At 42.5% G+C, this 23,562-nt stretch overlaps 1 protein-coding gene and 1 non-coding gene across 9 annotated transcripts in view; one reads left to right on the forward strand and one right to left on the reverse strand.

Annotated features, from left to right (window-relative positions):
• The window catches only part of NEDD4L (NEDD4 like E3 ubiquitin protein ligase), a 431,023-nt gene that overhangs the window by 202,797 nt on the left and 204,664 nt on the right, over positions 1–23,562 (reverse strand). For 7 of the 8 annotated variants that reach the window (XM_038743604.1, XM_038743606.1, XM_038743605.1 and 4 more), the window contains exon 3: positions 1,334–1,415. In XM_038743604.1, coding sequence (XP_038599532.1) covers positions 1,334–1,415 — 82 coding nt within the window. Of the gene's footprint in view, positions 1–1,333; positions 1,416–15,181; positions 15,254–23,562 lie in introns of those variants that run through there. The other variant, XM_038743607.1, reaches the window with a different exon arrangement.
• Positions 8,472–8,611, forward strand: LOC119926232. Its single transcript, XR_005450124.1, has one exon. It is a non-coding gene; the product is annotated as a small nucleolar RNA SNORA7 (small nucleolar RNA).

Consider the following 23,562-nt stretch of genomic DNA (forward strand, 5'->3'; position numbering starts at 1 on the left):
CAGAGACCTGAAGGACAATGAGAAATGCAATGTGATGCACAGCATGAAGGAGAGAGCAACAGAGGGATGGAGAATGAGGATGAGAGGGATTCGTGAAAACTGAGTACAGTACAGAAATACTAACCAGGATGTTGGCAGTCGACTACCCAGGAGGCAAACAGAAGGAAGCAGCCACCGCTAAAGAACTTAACCCTCTATCGTAAAAAATGGAGGTGGGGAGGGGAAAAAAACACCCTCAGAAGCAAACAATCCTTCACCACAAAAAGCAAACTGTTTTTGTCTAAGAGAGAGAAAGGTATCTGAGAGCATAACAAAACAGGACGTACTTGTGCTCCTTGCACTGGTTAGTTGTTGTCGTGCTGATATTTGAGCAAATGACAGCTAATAATACTGAAAACAATGGCCACCGTCCTCCTCCACAGGAATTTTCCAACTAATCCAAATATCTTCTACTGTTTTGAAAACAGATTTTAAATACCAGCCACAAGGACGTAATACAAAACACATATGCCAGGTCATTGTTCCTATCACGAAATGACCTCCAACTAGCTTAAAGCCATGTTTCATGTTGCCCAGGGCAACTAGCAGCCGGTAATACAGGTATAATATGAAGTAGTCAGACACATCAGGAGATGGCAGGGGGAGTAAGTCATTTTCAGATAAACAGGAATGGACAAGAAAAATTATCAAGTCACAGTCAAGATAAACTAGACACAAAAATAATGTTTTACTAAAAATGGACAGGCATCATTCAGGAATATATCTGGGGGGCAAATATATGTACCAACCAGGCAGCCCCAAGGTGACATCCCACGATTTGTTTACTGTGCATGTAATCACACAGTTATTTAATTTCCATGGCTTGAAATGTTTTATAACTCCTAAAGCTTGACCAGAATAATGGCACGATTTATGAAAAAAACTATATATATTTACCTGAGTTTTAAAGTCTAAATATTTTTAAATTGCTTTAGAAAGATAATTGGGGCGGGTGGGAACTTGATCTCATATGGTAAAAAGGCCATTTGTTACAAGAACACAGGTTTTATTACAGGGTGTTCAATTTTTTAATGCAAGAATTCCTTACTTCAGAGTTTACTTTGAAAAAATCTGAACCCCATAGACATCGAACAAAACTAAGATAGAGTAAAAATTTCATCTAGTAGATTTAATTTGTCATGTTTGAACTCATGGCATGAACTTCCCTACAGCCAGAGCCCTTGGCCATTATTCATTAGTATTAGTATTGCTAGTCATAATAATAATAATAATAATAATAATAATAATGTATCATGACATCTTTTCATGCTGATCCAAATAAAAGGTTACTTACCTTTTTAATGGTTTTGGTCTGTACCAAAGCAAGTTCTCGATTTTCATCAGCTACATACAGCGAAAGTTTCACATACGGGTCACTGCAAGAAAATATTTCATGTTTACTGGGAATATACTTTTCACTTGCATTAAAGCACACATTACACATTATATGAATGTCTCTCTCTTCATCTAGCCTATAAGGTCCTTGTGGGGAGGGAACACACCTACCCACTCTATTGTATATACTCTTGCAAGTGCTTAGTACAGTGCTCTGCACACAGTAAGTGCTCAATAGATATGATTGAGTGATTATAGGTTATCTAAAGCAAAAACAAATTAATGCTAAAAGGTCACCACTTGTGAATTTTCTATATTCTACAAAAGCAACTCCTAACATGAAACTGGTCTGTGCAAAGAACGTGTTCTATCAACCAGGATTATCTATACTGATTTCTCCAAAGAAGTTACTTAATCTGTAACTCCAACTCCATAATAGAAACCAAGCTAAAAATAAGAGCTTGAGGTCAACCTGACAACTCTCAAAAAAACTGGAATGGTTATCTTTCACTACAATTCTTGCTTCATTAAGAAATCATTACTTTGTCAGTTTTCAATCATCTTTCAAGAAAAAACATGATTATTTCTCTATGTTTAGGCATCTAAAAGAAAAAAAGAAGAACACTGCATATTAAGATAAAGTTTGCTTTAATCTGAATCCTAAAAAAAAATTTTTTCAGAAAACAAGTTAGCCTTATGTTGATAGTTTTGATAGTTTTAATATTTTGAAAACAACATATCAAGTTTAGAACTATTCAAATGCAAATACATGGCATGAACTTTAATAATGCCACTATGAGATGGGCATCTACCCCCTAGTGGCTAGACTTGCAGACCATTTTTTTTTTAAACAGGGAAATTAAAAGTTTCCAAAACTCTAAAATAGTGATTGCCTGAGATGAGTATTTCACCTAATAGCTAGGAAAAACAATTCGATTATTATTATGGCACTTGTTAAGACAAGCAAAATTCTAAGCACTCAGGTAACGACAAATTAATCAGGTCGGACACAGTCCCTGTCCCACATGGGGCTCACGGTCTAAGTAGGAGGGAGAACAGGCTTGAGATCCCCATTTTATAAATGAGGACAAATGAGACATCTTGCTCCCTCCTATCTTACCTCTCTGATTTCCTACTCCATCCCAACATGCTCACAAATGCGCCACTAGCAACCAACCTACTCAACGTACCTCAATCTCGTCGCCGACCCCAGCTATTTTCTGCCTCTGACCAGGAACTCCCTCCGCTTTCATATCCAAAAGACCACCATTTTCCCCACCTTCAAGCCTTATTAAAATCACATCTTCCTAAAATCCCACCTTCCCCAATTAAGCCTTAGTTTCCCTGACTCTCTCCCCATTCTGTGTTGCCCTGGAACTTGGATTTGTACCCTTTAAGCACTTGATATTCACCCCACCTCAGCGCCACAGCCCTTACGTACATATCCATATTTTTTTTCAATGCTTGTAGATTGTAAGCTTCTTGTGGGCAGGGAACATGTCTACCAAATCTGTTAAATTGTACTCTCCCTGCCACTGCAAGCACTCAAGAAATACGGCCAATTGTTTGAAGAGGTGCAGGTATGTATACCACTTGATGTCATTGGGATTAAGAGTTTGAACCTCATGGGGGACAGGGATTGTGTCTAACCTGATTAACTTGTATCTATCCTAGTGCTTAGAACAGTGCTTGGCACGTAGTAAGCACTTAACAAGTACCATAATCATAATAGTTATTATATTATTAATATTTATTCAATTCATTATTTATTGTTATTATTATATTCCTTTATTCAAGCTCAGCGGACCTTTCCAAGACTCTCTTGGATGCTTTTTTTCCATGAAGCAAAATTGGCACTTAAAGGAATCAGAACTCAATTCATGAACTAGAAGCTTATTTCAGGTGTACACGCCTGGAAAACAGGGAAGTGGGCAGTGTTGACATCTAGTGGGAATCTTGTGCCTTATATATTCAAAACTGATAAGGAGATTTGGGGACTGGATGGGAGGACCGCGTACAAATGATGAAGGGAGTAAGAGTGAGGATTAGGACAGAACAAAACAGGTCTCAATCAATCATTATGTATTTATTTAGCACTCACTGTGTATAGAGTACTGTACTAAGTGCTTCAGAAAGCATAATATAACAACAGACACTTTCCCTGCCCACAACAAGCTCACAGTCTAAAGGGGGAGACAGACATTAATATACATAAATCAATTACAGATTGCGCTGCACACAGTGCTCAATAAATACGATTGATGATGAATTACAGATAAGCACCTAAGTGATTTGTGTGGGGGAATAAAGGGAGCAAATCAGGGTGATAAAAAAGGGAGTGGGAGACAAGGAAATGAAGGCTTAATCAGGGAAGGCCTCTTGGAGGAGCTGTGCCTACAATATGTTTTAGAAGGGGGGAAGAGTAATTATTTGTTGGATATGAAGAGGGAGGGTGTTCCAGGCCAGAGGCAGGATGAGGACAAGAGGTTGGTGGCAAGAAAGACAAGATTTAGGTGAGCAGCAAAGTATGCAGGCTGGGATGCAGTAACAATAATAATAATAATGGTATTTGTTAAGCGCTTACTATGTTCCAGGCACTGTACTAAACGCTGGGGTGGATACAAGCAAATTGGAATGGACACAGTCCCTGTCCCACATGGGGCTCATAGTTGCATACCCATTTTACGGATGAGGCACAGTGGAAAGGAACTGACTTCCCCAAGGTCACAGAGCAGACAAGTGTCAGAACTGGGATTAGAACCCATGATCTTCTGACTCCCAAGCCCGTGCTCTATCCACTAGGCCATGTTGCTTCTCAGCAGGACAGGGCAAGGTAATTGAGTGCTTTTAAAGCAGATGGTAAGGAGTCTCTGATGCCCACGTGGATGGGTAACCACTGGACGTTTTTGAGGAGTGGGGTTACATAGACTGAATATTCTGGAAGAAAAATGATCTGGGCAGCAGAGTGAAGTATGGACTGGTGTGGGGAAAGACATGAGGCAGGGAAGTCAGCAAGAAGGCTGATTCCTTCATTCATTCAATCGTATTTATTGAGCACTTACTGTGTGCAGACCACTGTACTAAGCGCTTGGGAAGTACAAGTTGGCAACATATAGACACGATCCCTACCCAACAGTGGGCTCACAGTCTAGAAGGGGGAGACAGAGAACAAAACAAAACATATTAACAAAATAAAATAGAGTAAATATGTACAAATAAAATAGAGCAATAAATCTGTACAAACATATATACATATATACAGGTGCTGTGGGGAGGGGAAGGTGGTAAGGCGGGGGGATGGGGAGGGGGAGGAGGGGGAGAGGAGAGAGGGGGCTCAGTCTGGGAAGGCCTCCTGGAGGAGGTGAGCTCTCAGTAGGGCTTTGAAGGGAGGAAGAGAGCTAGCTTGGCGGATGTGCGGAGGGAGGGCATTCCAGGCCAGGGGGATGACATGGGCCGGGGGTCGATGGTGGGACAAGCGAGAACAAGGCACGGTGGGAGATTAGCAGCAGAGGAGTGGAGGGTGCGGGCTGGGCTGTAGAAGGAGAGAAGGGAGGTGAGGTAGCAGGAGGCGAGGTGATGGACAGCCTTGAAGCTGAGAGTGAGGAGTTTTTGCCTGATGCATATGTTGACTGGTAGCCACTGGAGTAATCAAGGTGAGAATATGTAAGTGTTTGGATTAACATGGTAGCAGTTTGGATAGAGAGGAAAGGGTGATTTGAGCACTGTTGTGAAGGTTGAATCAACACGATTTAGTGATAGATTGAATGAGAGAGAGAAGTCAAGGATACTGCCATGGTTATGGGTTTGTGAGACAGGAAGGATGGTGGTGCCATCATCAGTGATAGGAAAGTCTGGGGGCAGACAGGGTTTGGGTGGCAAGATAGGGAGTTCTGATTTGGTCACGTTAAGTTTAAGGTGATGGCAGGTCATCCAAGCAGAGATTCATTCACTGATTCATTCAGTCGTATATATTGAGCACTTACTGTGTGCAGAGCACTGTTCTAAGCGCTTGGGAAGTACAAGTCGGCAACATATAGAGATGGTCCCTACCCAACAACGGGCTCACAGTCTAGAAGGGGGAAACAGACAATAAAACAAAACATGTAAACAGATGTCAAAATCATCAGAACAAATAGAATTATAGAATCCTTGCTGTATTAAACTGACCAGAAGACCTTCTCCTATCCACTTCCTTCAACACCTAGAGCCCCCCTTTTTAATTTGCTTTTGTATAAACAGGCTCTCCCTTCAGTTTGAAATCAGCATTGCTCCTCGTTTGTTCCCAGATACCCAAAAGCTGTTGTGTTCACTAGACTGTATGTTCCTTGAGAAGAGGGACTGTGTTTACTAGCAATATTTTATTATACTCTCCCTAGCACTGAGAAGAGTGTTCTACACATAGTATATATTCAAAATATCACTGATTGATAATTATATTTTGAGGGCAACATGTATGATTTGTAAGCAGCAAGAAGAAATTCTAAATCTGTAATGATAATGGTGGTATTTGTTAAGTGCTTACTAGAGATGTTTTGAAGGCAGGAGGAAATGTGAGACTAAAGAGAGAGAGAGATCAGGGCTGGAGACACAGATTTGGGACTCATCCACATAGCGGTGGCAGTTGAAGCCTTGGGAGCGAATGAGTTCTCTAAGGGAGTGGGTCTCCAAAAGAAGCAGCCATCATCGTCACGGACATATTTTTGTTGTTCCCTCCTAATAAGCACTATCTAGTCACCAAGAAAATAGGAGGGGCCGGATAGTACCATGAGCTGTGTGATTGGATGTGATGCTGTTGTTACTGTGAAAGTAGTAAATCCAATGCACACCCCTGACTGAAGGTGAGATTTTTTTATCCAGTGTGTGAATGTGGCTGATAAGATCAATGTATAAAGGAATGATAATCACTTTCACATTGGGGTCATATACAGGCAATCACTCTTCCCCCACTTCAAAGCCTTATTGAGGACACATTTCCTCCAAGAGGCCTTCCCAGTTTAAGCCCCTCCTTTCCTCTTCACCCACTTCCTTCTGCATCTTCCTGACTTGCTCCATTTCTTCCTCCTCCCAACCCCAACCTAACAGCACTTATGTACATATCTGTAATTTATTTATTTGTACTGATGCCTGTCTCCTGGCCTCTTAACTTTAAATTTGTTGTGGGCAGGGAATGTGTCTGTTTATTGTTGTATTGTACTCTCTGAAGCGCTTAGTACAATGTTCTGCACATGGCAAGCGCTCAACAAATATAACTGAAGGAATGAATGAATATAGAGAGCTACTGGCTGAGTGGTGGCATTTGCCACGTGTAGTACCTTGAAGTCTTTTTATTTTCTTGGCGCCACTTTTTCTTCAAGCCTCTGATCAAAAGAGTGACTTCACTACTATTTACTGTTCACCAAGCTGGCTATTTGCTCCTACTACTTTCTCCTAGTTACATCATCTGAGGTTTTTGCTTTACCGTGGCTTTAAAAAATATTTTCACACTCACTATGAAATCCAAGACAAGACTCCTACATGACTGCACGAAGGGTATTTAAATGTGTAATGGGTTGGACAGAAGACATGCTTTAAAAAATAAAATAAACCATAGCAATAAACTATTGATAAGCAGTCACCAGCCCATCATATATCACAGAAAAATGAGAGACCCCTTACCCCGGCAATGCCCAATCCACAACTCACTGTGGTGAGTGCAAGAAACTGCCAAAAGCAAGGAATGCCTGACAGAAGCATACCACTGAGGGGGACTGTTTCTTTCTTAAAAAGTACCCAGAAAATCTCTCATGGTGGACAGGCTCAGCAGAAATCCTGAAACCAGGTGGCTAATATTATCAACAATTATAGCAATAATAATATTGGTATTTGCTATGTGCCAAGCACTCTACTAAGTGCCAGGGTAGATACAAAATAATCAGGTCCCACATGGGCTTCACAGTCTAAGATGGAGGGAAAACATGTATTACATCCCCATTTTGCAGATGAGGAAACTGAGGTATAGAGGCGTTAAGTGACTTGCTCAAAGTCACACAGCAGATAAGTGGTAGAGTCAGAATTAGAACCCAAGTCCTCGCTCTTTCCACTAGGCCACTCTTAACAGCATGGCTCAATGGAAAGAGCACGGGCTTGAGAGTCAGAGGTCATGGGTTCTATTCCCGGCTCTGCCACTTGTCAGGTATGTGACTTTGGGTAAGTCACTTAACTTCTCTGTGCCTCAGTTCCCTCATCTGTAAAGTGGGGATTAAGACTATGAGCCCCATGTGGGACAACCTCATTACCTTGTTTCTACCCCAGCGCTTAGAACAGTGGCGCTTGGCACATGGTAAGCACTTAACAAATACCATTATTATTATTATTATTGTTATTAAGCAAATGTTTTGATAAGGTGCGAAGGGATGGGGGTCAGAGGTGCAGGTGGAGGGGATAGATTTTGATAGGAAGTGGGACATTTCTTGAGACATTGCTGGGAAAAATGGGTGGCTTGTAGAAGGGGCATGAGAAGGGAAGGATTGGAGAGGAACAGGAGAGATTATAGAGCGATTCAATTTTCTCAATCAAGTGGGTGGGGGAGGTGGGGGAATGGGGTCTTGGGAAGGGAGTTAATCTGAAACAACTGGTGAGAGCAATGGGCATGGGAGTCAATTAGGATGGAGAAATAATGTTGCTGGGCAGAATTAAAACAGGCAAGGATGGATCTGAGGTGGACAAAGTGGGCCTGATATCTGGCTTTCTGCCACAAGTGATCTGCAGCTCAAGCGCAGGAGTGAAAGTGAATGAAACAGACTGTGGAGGTGATCCAGGGCTGTGGGTTCGTGGTATGAGATCGGTGAAGGGGTAGCAGAGAGAGGAGCTGTGTGGCCTAGTGGGTTCTATTCCTGGCTCTACCACTTGTCTGCTTTGTGACTTGGGCAAGTTGCTTAACTTCTCTGTGCCCCAATTACCTCATCTGCAAAATGGGGATTAAGACTGCGAGTCCTATATGGGACAAAGACTGTGTCCAACTTGGATTATCTCGTATCTACTCCAGCACATAGTACAGTGCCTGGCACAGAGTAAGCGCTTAGGAAATACCATTTTTTAAAAAAGGGTAGCAAATATGTCCCCTTTCAGGATCGCATCTAGAGAGTTTCCAATACTCTACTATAGTTTTGGCTACAGGAGGGAGAGTCAAGCAGAGGCCTACCCATTCCATTCTTAGCTTGGCCAGTGGCTAGTGAGTGGAAAGAAATCTGCCACAAATCAAAACTCACCTGTGCTGGGCAGCAGCAGCACAGGAGACAGTCGAGGGCGGAGACTCAAGTTTACTGCGTGGAAAAAGGCACTGGTAACCCACTTCCATATTTTTACCAAAAAAACTCTATGGCTACACTATCAGAATGATTGCAGGCGGAGAGTGGTGGATTTTGGGAGAGATGTGTCCATGGAGTCGCTGTGGGTCGGAGACAACTCAACGGCCTAAGACAAGTGAATGAGTGAGTTCAGTATAAAGTTTAGTTGAAAAGGATCTGAGAGGAAACTCACCACTGGCAGGGTGTTAATTGTACTTCAAATATTATCCAATGGTCTGTTTTCTTTCATTAATGCCACCCTGTTACTCATCACTTTATCACTAGCAATCATCCTAAAAGTAAATAAACACCATCAAAAGAAAAAATCCTTCTCCTCCTTCACTGCTTACACCCAAACACTTGTTCATCATGTTTACCATCTTATAGATCTGTCATATCCCTGCCGTAGGTATTTAAGATACCCGGATACATCATTTGGTCAATTATCAATTCACCAAGTTCTTTTAATTTCAGAGGTAAGTACAAGCCTCAGTCCTTAACTGCTGCCCAACTTACCTGGAATTGGTTGCTACCTGCCAGAAACTGAATAGACAGATGACTAATACACAAGATGAGAATTTTGCATGATCAAATGTACAAATAATAATAATACTGATATTTTAAGTGTTTTGTGTCAAGAAAGGTACGAAGTGCTCCTCCTGTCTCTCTCCACTTCAATCTATACTTCACACTGCTGCCTGGATCATCTTTGTGCAGAAATGCTCTGGCCATATTACTCCCCTTCTCAAAAATCTCCAGTGGCTACCAATCAACCTATGCATCAGGCAAAAACTCCTCACTCTCAGCTTCAAGGCTGTCCATCGCCTCGCCTCCTCCTACCTCACCTCCCTTCTTTCCTTCTCCAGCCCAGCCCGCACCCTCCGCTCCTCTGCCGCTAATCTCCTCACCGTGCCTCGTTCCCGCCTGTCCCGCTGTCGACCCCCGGCCCACGTCCTCCCCCTGGCCTGGAATGCCCTCCCTCCGCACATCCGCCAAGCTAGCTCTCTTTCTCCCTTCAGAGCCCTACTGAGAGCTCACCTCCTCCAGGAGGCCTTCCCAGACTGAGCCCCCTCCTTCCTCTCCCCATCCCCCCGCCTTACCTCCTTCCCCTCCCCACAGCACCTGTATATATATATTTGTTTGTATATATTTATTACTCCACTTATTTTACTTGTACATATTTATTCTATTTATTTTATTTTGTTAATATGTTTTGTTTTGTTGTCTGTCTCCGCCTTCTAGACTGTGAACCCACTGTTGGGTAGGGACCGTCTCTATATGTTGCCAACTTGTACTTCCCAAGCACTTAGTACAGTGCTCTGCACACAATAAGTGCTCAATAAATATGATTGAATGAATGAATGGAAAATACAAAATAAATAATTACCACACAGGGCTCACAATCTAAGTAGGAGGGAGAACAGACAATTACGTCTCCATTTTGCAGATGATGGAACCAGGCACAGAGAAGTGAAGTGACTTGCCTAAGGTCACACAGTAGACAAATGGCAAGGGGACTGAATGCTCTAAAGCCAATGGTGAGGAGTTTTTATTTGACGTAGAGGTGAGTGGACAACGATTGGAGTTTCTTGAGGAGTGGGGAAGCATGGTCTGGACATTTTTAAAGAAAAATGATCCAGGTGAAGAATGGACTGGAGTGGGAAGAGACAGGAGGCAGGTAGGTTAGCAAAGAGGCTGATGCAGTAATCAAGGTGAGGTAGGATAAGGATTAATGTGGTAGCAGTTTAGATGTAGAGGAAAGGATGAATTTTGGCGATGTTGTAGACGTGGAATCGACAGGCTTAGTGATGGACTGAATATGTAGGTTTTATTTATTTATATTAATGCCTGTCCCCTCATCTAGACTGTGAGCTCCTTATGAGCAGGGAATGTGTCTGTTTATTGCTATATTGTACTCTACCAAGAGATTAATGCAGTGCTTTTTACACAGTAAGCACTCAATAAATATAATTGAATGAATGAAAATTGGCAGAGCCAGGATTATAAATTGGATTCTCTAATTCCCAGTCCCATGCTCTTTCCACCTACTCCATGCTACTTCTCAGTGTCCTCAATATTCCATGACATGACTAAAGAACAGCTTAGGGAAAACTCAGCTCCGTGGCTAACGAAAGGGCCAAAAAGAATTCATCTCCATGGCTAAGAAAAGGGTCAGGAAGACCTCAGCTCCTTTCCATCAAAATTCTCGGGGCTGGGGGTGGGCATCTCTCTCCCTCTCTCACCACTGCCAGGGAGAAGCCTTGTTCCACAGCTATGAGACAAACTCCGTCACAACTGCTCAAGTGTTGGGATGGATGTGACTGCTTAGACATGAGACAATCCTGAATGAAACAATGAGGCTAAGCTGAGAAATCTGAGTACTCTTTCCTACAACGATAAGTCTTATTTACTGAGCACTTACAGTGGGCAGAGGACTGTACTAAGTGCTTGGAAGAGTACAAGAGTAGGAAAAGGAGCCTGGCTTAGTGGAAAGAGCACAGGCTTGGGAGTCAGAGGTCGTGGGTTCTAGTCCAGGCTCTGCCACTTGTCAGTTGTGTGACCTTGGGTAAGTCACTTCACTTCTCTCTGCCTCAGTTACCTCATCTGTAAAATGGGGATGAAGACTGTGGGCTCCACGTGTAATCAGATACAACCTGATTACCTTATATATACTCCAGCGATTAGAACAGTGTTTGGCACCTAGTAAGCACTTAACAAATACCAACATTATTACTATTATTATTATTACGATAAAATAGAGTTGGTAGACATGTTCCCTGACCACAGTGAGCTTACAGTCTTTAGGGTGAATAAACAGTAATGCATGACTTCTTTCTGTGCTGTTATTATTGTCATGCTTGTTGCTTTGCATTTAAGTTTATTAAAGCGCTGCTTCATTCTGAACTTGCTCGGTTCCCTAGCCCTTGAGCATTTAGACTGTAAACCTCTTGAGGGCCAGAGACCTTGTCTGAATCATAATTCTCAATACTCAGTACAAAAACTTGCAGAAATTAAGCATGTATCATTCGCTGTAATGACGATTATCCCTTGACTTTCATGTGTAGCTCAACACCTTTAACTAGCATAGTACATCTTTCATAAGTTGGACTCTTCAAAACATTTTAAATTTTATTCCGCGGCCAATATGTCATTCTTCCATGTGGCCTAGAAAGAGCACAGGCCTGGCAATCACAGGACCTGGGTTCTAATTCTAGCTTCACCACTTATCTGCTGCGTGACCTTGGACAAGTCATTTAATTTCTCTGTGCCACATTTGGAAAATGGGAGTCAATATCTGTTCTCTCTTCTACTTAAACTGTGAATCCCATGTGGAACCTGATTATCTTGTATCTACTCCAGAGATAAGTAGAGTGCTCAGCACATAGTAAATGCTTAACAAATAACACTACTATAATTATTATTACTCTGCTACTGATGCTCTGTCAAAAAAGAGAGAGCCAGATCAACAAGGACCACCTGGTTCTTGGAGGCTGGCAGAAAGAGTGTAACATCAGTCTGGCACTGAACTCTACACTAAAGTGAGGAACTGTTGGGCTGTACCGATTGTCCAACATTTCATTTGGCTTCAAAACCTGGAGCCTACCACAAATGACATGTTCTACTTCTTCAGCACTTCCTTCAGCATCATCTGCAAGACCATTCTTAGCATCAAATGGTGGGGTAGAATTAATCACAGGGCCCTGAAATGGATTCAAACTGCAAGCACTGAGATTTCCGCAGCCCACAGCGGCTTCAAAGGAAACGATGACAAAATAAATGTAGGCGGAATCCCCAAATCGTGCTGATAGATAAGTTAAAGTGGGGCTCCCACAAACAGTGTGTGGTCAGAAGAAGCAATTCACAGACATGTTAAACCTCATGCAATGTGGTATCGGTGTGGTCAGTGCAGAGGCAACAGCACCTGGATGACACAGCTGCCAAGTATTGAACAGAAAGGGGAGGAGGGATGGCTCTTCTTAGGCAAAGCCTTTGATTGATCCACTAGTGAAAGAGGCAGAATCAAAAATAGCATGGGCAGTCAATCATATTTACTGAGCACTTACTGCGTGCAGTAGGACTGTAAGCTTACTGTAGCCTGTAAACTGAGGGAATGTGTCTGCTTATTGCTATACTGTACTATCCCAAATGCTTAATACAGTGCTTTGCGCACACAGTAAGCACTCAAAAAATCCGACTGAATTGAATGAATGAATGAATGGGTGTAGAGCACTCTACTAAGCTTTTGGGAGAGTAATAATAAAAATAATAATAATAATAATAATGGTATTTGTTAAGCACTTACTATGTACAAAGCACTGTTCTAAGCACTGGGGAGGTTACAGGGTAATCAGGTTGTCCCACGGGGGGCTCACAGTTTTAGTCCCCATTTTAGATGAGGTAACTGAGGCACAGAGAAGTTAAGTGACTTGCCCAAAATCACACAGCTGACAGTTGGCGGAGTGGGGATTTGAACCCATGACCTCTGACTCCAAAGCCCTTGCCCTTTCCACTGAGCCATACTGCTTCTCATAAATACAACAAGAAAATGACAAATTCCCTGTCCCGCAGCAAAAAACCCACCAAAGGCATTTGGGTGGCACAAAGGACTACTGATCATGTATCTACCGTCTCAAGTCACTCAGGCACTAGACTGCAAGCTTCTCTGAAAATAAGGTCCTTGAGGGCAGTCAGATTTTCTGTTTTTCTTGAAATCTCCAAAGTACTTATTCTAGTGCTCTGCACCCAACAGGCAAGCGCTCAGTAAATACGATTGAATGAACATCGTTGATCAAAAAGTCCAAAGAAGTCCATAACATTCCTTAACCAGCACACATTTCAAACTGAGTGAGGAGAGGGAGTCGTGGTCATTGTAATATATGACAAGTGATTTAGCTCAATGGATTATAGTAAATGCTCAAGTTCATCAGACGCGTGCGGATCACTTGGAAACCAATGATTTTTCAAAAAATGAGGATTTGTAAATCATACGAGAAGCAGCGTGGCTCAGTGGAAAGAACACAGGCTTGGGAGCCAGAGGTCATGGGTTCCAATCCCGGCTCCGCCACTTGTCAGCTCTGTGACTCTGGGCAAGTCATTTAACTTCTCTGGGCCTCAGTTACCTCATCTGTAAAAATGGGGATTAAAACTGTGATCCCCATGTGGGACAACCTGATCACCTCATATGCCCCTGCCCCCAGCACTTAGAACAGTGCTTCACCCACAGTAAGCACTTAACAAATGCCATCGTTATTATACGAGCAATAATTGGTGAGAATGCCAGAAAATGTCAACCCTATGATGCAAGAAACTCTGAGACAACACCAAAATGCAGTGTATTTCCTAGAACACTAAAATGGTGTACTTTTAGTTACTAGAATTATTTTACTCTGGTCAGGTTCATACAGGACTAGCTTAGACAGTAAAACACGCCATTACCTCAGGGCATAATGGCAGAGGGGACCTATGGAGTGGCCTTCAGAAAGATGGCAGCAGTAGTGTCTCCCCTCAGGAATATGGTGGCCACCAGGCCTCTCTTTCAGTGTCCTTCACAAAGATGAAAGCATAAGTCCTCTAGACTGTGAGCTTGCTGTGGGCAAGAATGAGTCTCTTGTTATAGTTACTCTCCCAAGCGCTTTGTACAGTGCTTTGCACACAGTAAGCACTCAATAAAATATGAGTAAGTCAGGGCTGGGGCATAACTAAGTCAAAGTCTCAGATCAGCTACCCTGATTCCTTCGCTTGAATCGTCCTCTGGAAAACTTTGACAAACACAATGGATCTGACGTTTCATGCAAGAAATCCTCACAAGCTTGATACTTTTAATTGTTATAAGTTTCATTACGAACCTACTTAAAAATCACTATCTCTGTTTTTCATTTTTCTTCCTCCAATACCTCCATTGCCTTTTTCCCCACGGAAGACTGTTCGGTAGCACTGCATTTGAAGGACAGAAATTTTTTTAAAAAACCTATCCATTCTCTAACATTGCGCCCTCTTGTTCTACAAGCATGGTCCGGGTCCCAAACCCCCGCCACAATAGGTAAAATCTGGAAAATCATCAAACACTAATTGCTGATGGACTCCAGGATTCACAAACCTCACCCCCAAGGTTATATTCAGCCACCGTCAGGAAACCGAATCCCTTTCCTGGCCTTCCTCTCTTTACCCTGCTCCACCCCTGCTTTCCCTTGTTCTGAGCAGTTTAACTCACAGAACCAGATGCCGCGCTCAGCATCTCCCTTGATTTTTCCCCCAAGCTGTCCCCCAATTTCTATTTTTCAATGAGGGATGCAGCGTGTCGCCTGAGCCACGTACATCAACACTGTCGGCAGGGCAGGGATGGAAAACCGCTATCAGGAAACCGGCTGGGATACCTCCTGGTACCCATTCACCTGGGTCCCCGTCCACCCCCTCATCCTAGACAGTGGGAAGACAAGCTCGGTTGGATCCAGTTCCTGCCCCCGACATAGCACTTTGCCCACCTCTGACTTGTTTCTTCTCCTTTCCCGATACACCTCCTGTGTTCCTCAGCAGACGGAGCCCCGCTCCTGCCTCTGACGTCTCCGGCAGTGACCAGCTCTATCACCATGGGGACAGAGGCGTGGTTAAACTGAGGAACCTACATGCTGCACACAGAGTCTCTATGGGGAGGACAGGAGGCGAGGGGGTGAAGGGCCTGGGCTGTCAGCTCGCTCTACTTACGGACTTGAGCCCGTTGGGGTCCCGGGAGCCCAAAGGAGGACCAGTAGATGGTGAATGCTCAGAGGATGAATCCCAGGCTAACGTTTCGGGGGACAGAAGGTTGGAATTAAAGAGAGAGGGGCAAGGGGCCAGGCATCACTGCCAAACTGAGGCACACCCTTCCAGACTGTGAGCTCATTGTGGACAGGGAATGTGTCTGTTTATTATTATACTGTACTCTCCAAGAGCTTAGTACAGTGCTCTGCATACAGCAAGCACTCAATAAATATCAATCAATCAATCGTATTTATTGAGCGCTTACTGTGTGCAGAGCACTGTACTAAGCGCTTGGGAAGTACAAGTTGGCAACATATAGAGACAGTCCCTACCCAACAGTGGGCTCACAGTCTAAAAGGGGGAGACAGAGAACAAAACCAAACATACTAACAAAATAAAATAAATAGAATAGAATAGATATCATTGAATGAATGAATGAAAGTAACTGGCCACTGGAAGATTGGGAATGTGTCTGGTTTTTGTTGTACTGTGCTCTCAAGTGCTCGATACAGTGCTCTGCACACAGTAAGCGCTCAATAAATAGGATTGAATCAAGGAAGGTATTTGGCCCCTGGAAGAATGGGAATGTGTCTGTTTATTGTTGTAATGTACTCTCCTAAGTGCTTAGTACAGCGCTCTGCACACAGTAAGCGCTAAATACGATTGACTGAATAAATGAATGATAATAATGGTGGTATTTGTTAAGCGCTTTCTATGTGCAAAGCACTGTTCTAAGCACTGGGGGGATACAAGGTGATTAAGTTGTCCCACATGGGCTCACAGCTTTAATCCCCATTTTACAGATGAGGTAACTGAGGCACATAGAAGTTAAGTGACTTGCCCAAAGTCACATAGCAGACAAGTGGCAGAGCCAGGATTAGAACCCATGACCTCTGGCTCCCAAACCCGTGTTCTTTCCACTGAGTCACACTGCTTCCCATGCCAGCTGGGACCTGGTTAACATTTCCTTGCCCTTCTCTTACTGGCTGCATTGGCACTGTGGGGCTCAAGTGGGATGCTTATGAGTCACTGGCTTACAAACAAGATATAAAATGGGAAGGGGACTAAAGAGGGGTTGGTGGGTGAGTCTCAGGGGCACAGGAGGCTGGAAAGACCTGAAAAGAGTGGAGAAGGGATAAAGGGAAGGGGGCACCATTCAGTCCATATTCCCCACTCCTCAGGAACTTCCAGTGGTTGCCCATCTACCTCTGCATCAAACAAACTCCTTAACATCGGGTTTAGAACAGTAAATCAGCTTGATCCCTCCTACCTTATCTCACTGATCTCCCACCACCATCCAGCCCACACGCTTCATTCCTCTAATGCCAACCTCGTCTCTCTCATCGCCGATCCCTCGCCCACATCTTTTTTGCCTATAGCCTGGTACTCCCTCCCCCTTCATACCTGACAGACCGCAACTCTCCCCACCTTCAAAGTTGTATCAAGGTCATATGTCCTCCAAGAATCAATCAATCGTATTTATTGTATTTATTGAGTGCTTACTGTGTGCAGAGCACTGTACTAAATGCTTAAAGCCGTCCAAGATTATGTCCTCTTTTTCTGACCCCTCCCCATTCTGTGTCATCTATGCACTAGAATCTGTACCCACGGGGCATTTGGTATTCATCCCACTCTCAGCTCCATAACATTTACGTACATATCGGTGAATTATTTCTTTATATTAAGCTCCTCCTTTCTAGACTGTAAGGTCATTCTGGTCAGGGAATAATAGTAATAACAATGATGGCATTTATTAAGCTCTTACTATGTGCAAAGCACTGTTCTAAGTGCTGGGGAGGTTACAAGGTGATACGGTTGTCCCACGGGGGGCTCACAATCTTAATCCCCATTTTACAGATGAGGTAACTGAGGCACAGAGAAGTTAAGTGACTTGTCCAAAGTCACGCAGCTGACAATTGGCAGAGCCAGCATTTGAACCCATGACCTCTGACTCCAAAGCACGTGCTCTTTCCACTGAGCCTGTGCTTTACATATGGTAAGTGGTCAATAAATGCCACTGATTGATTGAACTACAATTTAAAACAACTTAATCACATAACCATTATATTTGGCTGGCTCTGGAACAAAATCAACCACATGAAACCTTAAGGTCATGGGTTCAAATCCCAGGTCTGCCTATTGTCAGCTGTGTGACTTTGGGCAAGTCACTTCACTTCTCTGTGCCTCAGTTACCTCATCTGTAAAATGGGGATTAAGACTGTGAGCCCCCTAAGGGACAACCTGATCGCCTTGTAACTTCCCCAGCGCTTAGAACAGTGCTTTGCACATAGTAATGGCTTAATAAATGCCATCAAAAAAAAAATAATAATGTATCCCATGATGTGCCTTTTCACAATACAGCCCATTTTGACAAACTACATGGCCTAGTGGAAAGAGCACAGGCCTGAGAGTTGGAGGACCTGCATTCTAATCACAGCTCTGACAGTTGCTTGCTGTGTGACCTTGGGCAAGTCACAACTTCTCTGTGCCTGCTTCCTCAACTGTCAAATGGGGATTCCATGCCTGTTCCTCCTTCTACTTAAACTGTGTCCAACTTTATTTTATTTTTGCTCTGGCCTTATACGGTGCTTGACACATAGTAAGTGCTTCACAAATAAAATATTCTTCCTCTTCTTCTTATTATTAGCAATATAAGTAACGGATGAGGTAACTGAGGCACAAAGAAGTGAAGTGACTTGACCAAGGTCACATAAAAAGCAGCTGGAAGAACTGGAATTAGAACTCAGGTTCTCTGACTCCAAAGCCCGTGCTCTTTCCACTAGGCCATGCTGCTTCCAAACTCTCTTTAACACAATCCACCCCCATAGTAATTGTGTGCAGATCCTTATACTCTGTTGCTTCTCTTATCTGAAGTTTATTTTATTGTCTACCTTACCTACTAGTTTGTGAGCTCCTTATTCACAGGGATTGTGTGTACCAACTGTACTGTACTTTCCCAAGTGTTTACTCTGTACACGTTAAGCACTCAATAAATATCAGTGATTAATAGTTTAATTAATCAGTTAATGCTTGGTACTGAGAATGCTGGAGACTCCCTGTAAACACCTTTCCATCACCCACCTATAATGACCGTATTTTTTCCTCATCAGATGAGGGTGCAGATTCAGTGAGGAGATTGTGTACTTTCAAATGCCTGTTTTCAAGTATTGTGTCTGGTCTGAGCCCCTTCCTTCCTCTTCCCCTCGTCCCCCTCTCCATCTCCCCCATCTTACCTCCTTCCCTTCCCCACAGCACCTGTATATATGTATATATGCTTGTACATATTTATTACTCTATTTATTTTACTTGTACATATCTATTCTATTTATTTTATTTTGTTAGTATGTCTGGTTTTGTTCTCTGTCTCCCCCTTTTAGACTGTGAGCCCACTGTTGGGTAGCGACTGTCTCTACATGTTGCCAACTTGTACTTCCCAAGCACTTAATACAGTGCTCTGCACACAGTAAGCGCTCAATATGATTGATGATGATGATGGTAGTATACAATTCTGACTACAGTATGACAGTTTTTAAGTATTTTTAAGTATTTTCCAATTTTTAATCCACTTTGGATATTCTGTAAAGATCATGCATTACTGTTTTTGGTTGTCGATTTAACGGCATTTGTTAAGTTTATTCTATACGCGAGGCACTATAGTAAGTGCTGGGGTAGATGAGATAATTGCAGTCTCTGTCCCATATGGGGTTCACAGTTTTAACCGACATTTTACAGATGAGGTAACAGGCCCAAAGAGGTTAAGCAACTTGCCCAAGGTCACACAGCTGGCAAGTAGCAGAGCCGGAATTGGAAGCCAGGTCCTCACTCTTTCCTTTGGGCGCCGCTGCTTTACAAACGTTTCACATTAAGCAGTGTAAACTCTACATGAGCCTGATCTCCTCCTCTCATCTTCCTCACCTCTACCTCTATGTTGTGCAAAATAAACTGTGTCCAATCCCAAAGACCTCGGGCTGCCTCCCCCTGATACTCAGATGGGACCTGCCCCAGGAGGCTAATCTGGAACTCAATCTGTATTCACAGTTCGGGTTATCCCCACTCCTTCTCCAGAGATTAGCCCCAATAAGGGCACTGGCTATGATTGACCGCTTAGCTTTTGCCTTTTGATAATTAATATAGCCCAAAAATGTCAGATCAAATCCTAACAGCAATTGAGGAAAAGTCACTTTTTTTATATAATAACAATAAAGATGGCATTTGTTATGCACTTACTATGTGCAAAGCACTCTTCTAAGCGCTGAGGAGCTTACAAGGTGATCAGGTTGTCCCACAGGGGGCTCACAGTCTTAATCCCTATTTTACAGATGAGGTAACTGAGGCACAGAAAAGTTAAGTGACTTGCCCAAAGTCACACAGCTGACGATTGGCGGAACCAGGATTTGAACCCACGACCTCTGACTCCAAAGAACATCTTTCCACTTTGATGTAGCTGGGTTATATGATGTACAATTTGGTGTGCACTAGCAGATTGAAAAATAAAGCTGGAATAGTCATATTTCCCTTGAGTATCTAAGAGGGCAACACTGACAGAAAGAACCTCTGTCTGGAGTCCGAGGCATCTCAACTAGCATTTTCCTTATTCACTTCTCCGAGTTACCACTGAGATGGCTTGTCAATCCCAGACTTCAGATGTTTATATTTTATATAGTCCACTCATTCTATTTGTGTAAATACAATCTAAGTTGCAGAAATATTTTGCTGTACCATTTGTGCTCTCTGCCACTCAGTAAACAATGTTTTCCTTTTCCCTTGTTTTCATTTGAAAAGCTAAAATTAAACAGGCCATGCCTGTTAAACATAATTATTGAATGAGTGGAGTGTTCGGAGATGATTCAAACAATCCCATTGGTTTGAGCACAAGACATTTGCTAGTTAGACTCAAGCCAAGAGAAGGAACATATTTTAAATGTCTATACGTACATATAAAATATTTATAATATAAATGAATATAGCCATTCTATAGTTCTCTTCTCTCTGTGTTTTCCTTGACATTTTTTCTCCTTCCTTCAAACTCTCTAAATTTATATCTTTGAGCATTTAAGAGAAAGATCCTGTCCCATCCTAATTATTTCCTAGGATGACATGGGAGAAAAGTCTATATCTGATGTGGCACCTCTTACTGAGCAATATGAATTAGAGGAGTTGACAGATACAAAGCATCGCAAATCCATCAATCAGTAGGACTTATCGAGCGCTTACTGTGTGCAGAGAACTTTGCTTGGGAAATTTTCTTACAGTCTCTAGACTGTAAAAGCTCGTGGTGGGTAGGGAACAAGCCTACTATCTCTGCTGTACTCTCTAGCAAGCGCTTAGTACAGTGCTCTGCACACAATAAGAGCTCAGTAAATATGATTGATTGGGAACATACAATAGAGTGGGTAAATCCAATCTCTGCCCATAAAGAGTTTACAGCTTAGAAGGTGCCACAAGCTTTAAAATAAATTACAGATAGGGAAATGGTGGAGTATAGGAATATGAAAATAAGTGCTGTGGAACTGAGAGTAGGGTGACTATCAAGTGCATAGAGAGTTCAGATCCAAGTGCATAGGTGACACAGAAGGGAGGGCGAGGAAGAGGAAATGAAAGCTTATTCAGGGGACAACCTCTTGGAGAAGATGTGATTTTAGGAAGGCCTTGAAAATGGGAAATGAGGTGGTCTGTCAAATATGAAGGGGGAGGGATTTATTTGCAGGCCAGGGGTCATCAGGGAGATAGACAAGACTGAGGTACAGTGAGGAGGTTGGCATTAGAGGGATGAAGTGTGAGGCTGCAGTATAATAGGAGATCAGTGAGGTAAAGTGATGGGGGAGAGCTAATTGAATGCCTTACCTCAAGCACCTCTTTCTTGTTTTTACCGTATAAATTATGGGTATAATTTTGAAAAGGGGGGCTATACAAATCATAGTAAAATAAAATCCTCTAGACTATAAGTTCCTTGTGGGCAGGGAACATTTTTACCAGCTGTTAGATGGTACATTCCCAAATGCCTAGTGGATAAAGCACGGGTGTGGGTGTTAGAAGAACCTCACCTGGTATGGGCAGGGATTGTCTCTCAATTGCTGAATTGTACTTTCCAAGAGCTTAGTACGTGCTCTGCACACAGTAAGTGCTCAATAAATATGACTGAGTGAATGAGTGAACCTGGGTTCTAATCCCGGGTCTGCCACGTCTGCTGTGTGACCTCGGGCAAGACACAACTTCTCTGTGCCTCAGTTACCTCACCTGTAAAATAGGTATTAAAACTGGGAGCCCCTTTTGGGACATGGACTGCATCCAACCTGATTAGCTTGCATCTATCGCAGTGCTTAGAACAGGGCCTGTAACATAATAAGCACTTAACAAATACCATAAAAAAGTGCTTAGTACAGTGCTCTGCTCTCAGAATTATAACTGAAAAATTGATTGAAAAGTCCTAGTTTCTGTGTCAACTTAAATTTTATCAAAATAGGAAAGGTAAGGTGATCTTTCTTCACAGTTGACAACATGATTCTCTTTATAGCATGCATGCTAAAAATTATCCAATTTTCATGTAAACTATCCGTCATTACTCTTTAGTGAGTACTAAAAATTAATAAAATAATGGCACAGATTAGATAACTAAGGCACAGAGAAATCAAATGACTTGCCCAAGGTCACACAGCAGACAAGTGGAAAAGGCAGGATTAGAACTCAGTTCCTCTTTCCACTACACCACGCTGCTTTTATTTTCTTCAAAGATATGGAGGTAAATGTTCAGTTTAATATTAACATGCTTTGCATATAATGCTACTGAGGAATTAAGGAAACATTCTCACAACACACTTCTGTCCAGATATAATTAAATTCGACATCAGAAGAAACATTTTGTGTATATTTGCAACTTCAGTCACATCATGCATAGTCTTGAGACATTTTCTGTAACACAATGCTCTTTGCAAACTGACTGTACTGGAAACCATACTGCATTTGTACATCCAGTGGAAAACTATGCATACTTTGAGAAATAATTGCATTTACTTAGCGATTACTAAGTGTAGAACACCATACGGAGCACTTGGAAGAGTACAGTACAACAATTAGCAAACACGTTCCCCTCCCATAACGAGCTTGTAGTCTAGAGGGTGAAACAGACATTAATACTTTGAATGCAAACCACATGCATCTAGAGCTATAAAAAAAGTCCTAATTATTGCTGAAAATTTATAGCCCACACATTTTTAATGGTCTCATCTCCTTAAATACAATTGGGCACTAGCAGAGACGGAGAGGAGTTAATAGGGCCATTAATTCAATATAGTTAATTCAAGTTGATTTATTTGTGTTTAATCTCATTTAATAAATTGGAATTTTTCAGCTATTTTTCTTGAATAATTATGAGACTGTCACCCAGCTGAAGCAGGTAAACTTTCCATATTTGTCCAGGACTCATGTGAAAACTAAGAATGCCACATTTGAGAACCAAAGGTTTAGTAGAGAAGGGCATTTCAAGTGTCAAATGAGTCCTGGACTGACCTAAAAACCTCCCAGAAAGGATTCTGTTTTGACCAGCAAAAGCAATTACTGGACCTTAGACCAGGTACTAAATTAAAGGTCATGGGTACGTAATTGTCAATTAACTAGAGCTATATCAAGCTCCTTGGGGCAGGGAAGCAGCATTGCCTAGTGGATAGAGCACGGGCCTATGAGTCAGAGGAACTGAGTTCTAATTCAAGCTCTGCCACGTGTCTGCTGCGTGACCTCGGGCAGGTCACTAAACTTTTCTCTGCTTCAGTTACCTCATCTGCAAAATGAGAGCTAAGATTGTGAGCCCCATATGAGACATGGACTATGTCCAAACTGATTAGCCTGTACCCACCCTCGTGTTTAGTACAGTGCCTGCTACATAGTAAGCACTTAACAAATAACATTAAAAAAAAGTGAACTGTGTCTACCAACTCTGTTGTACTGGACTCTCCCAAGCGCTTAGTACAATGCTCTGTGCAGCAAGAACTCAATTAATATCTTTGATTGATATCTCAGAAAGGAAAGTACTCCAAGGATAAGCATTCTCCACTGATTATTTATCCAAGTTAACTATGTGTGTAAAATAGATCAAAGAAAGAGACTGTCTTTAACTAGTCATCATTCCTGT

Source organism: Tachyglossus aculeatus, chromosome 3 (assembly GCF_015852505.1).
Source record: "Tachyglossus aculeatus isolate mTacAcu1 chromosome 3, mTacAcu1.pri, whole genome shotgun sequence".
In the NCBI taxonomy this organism is placed as follows: Eukaryota; Metazoa; Chordata; class Mammalia; order Monotremata; family Tachyglossidae; genus Tachyglossus; species Tachyglossus aculeatus.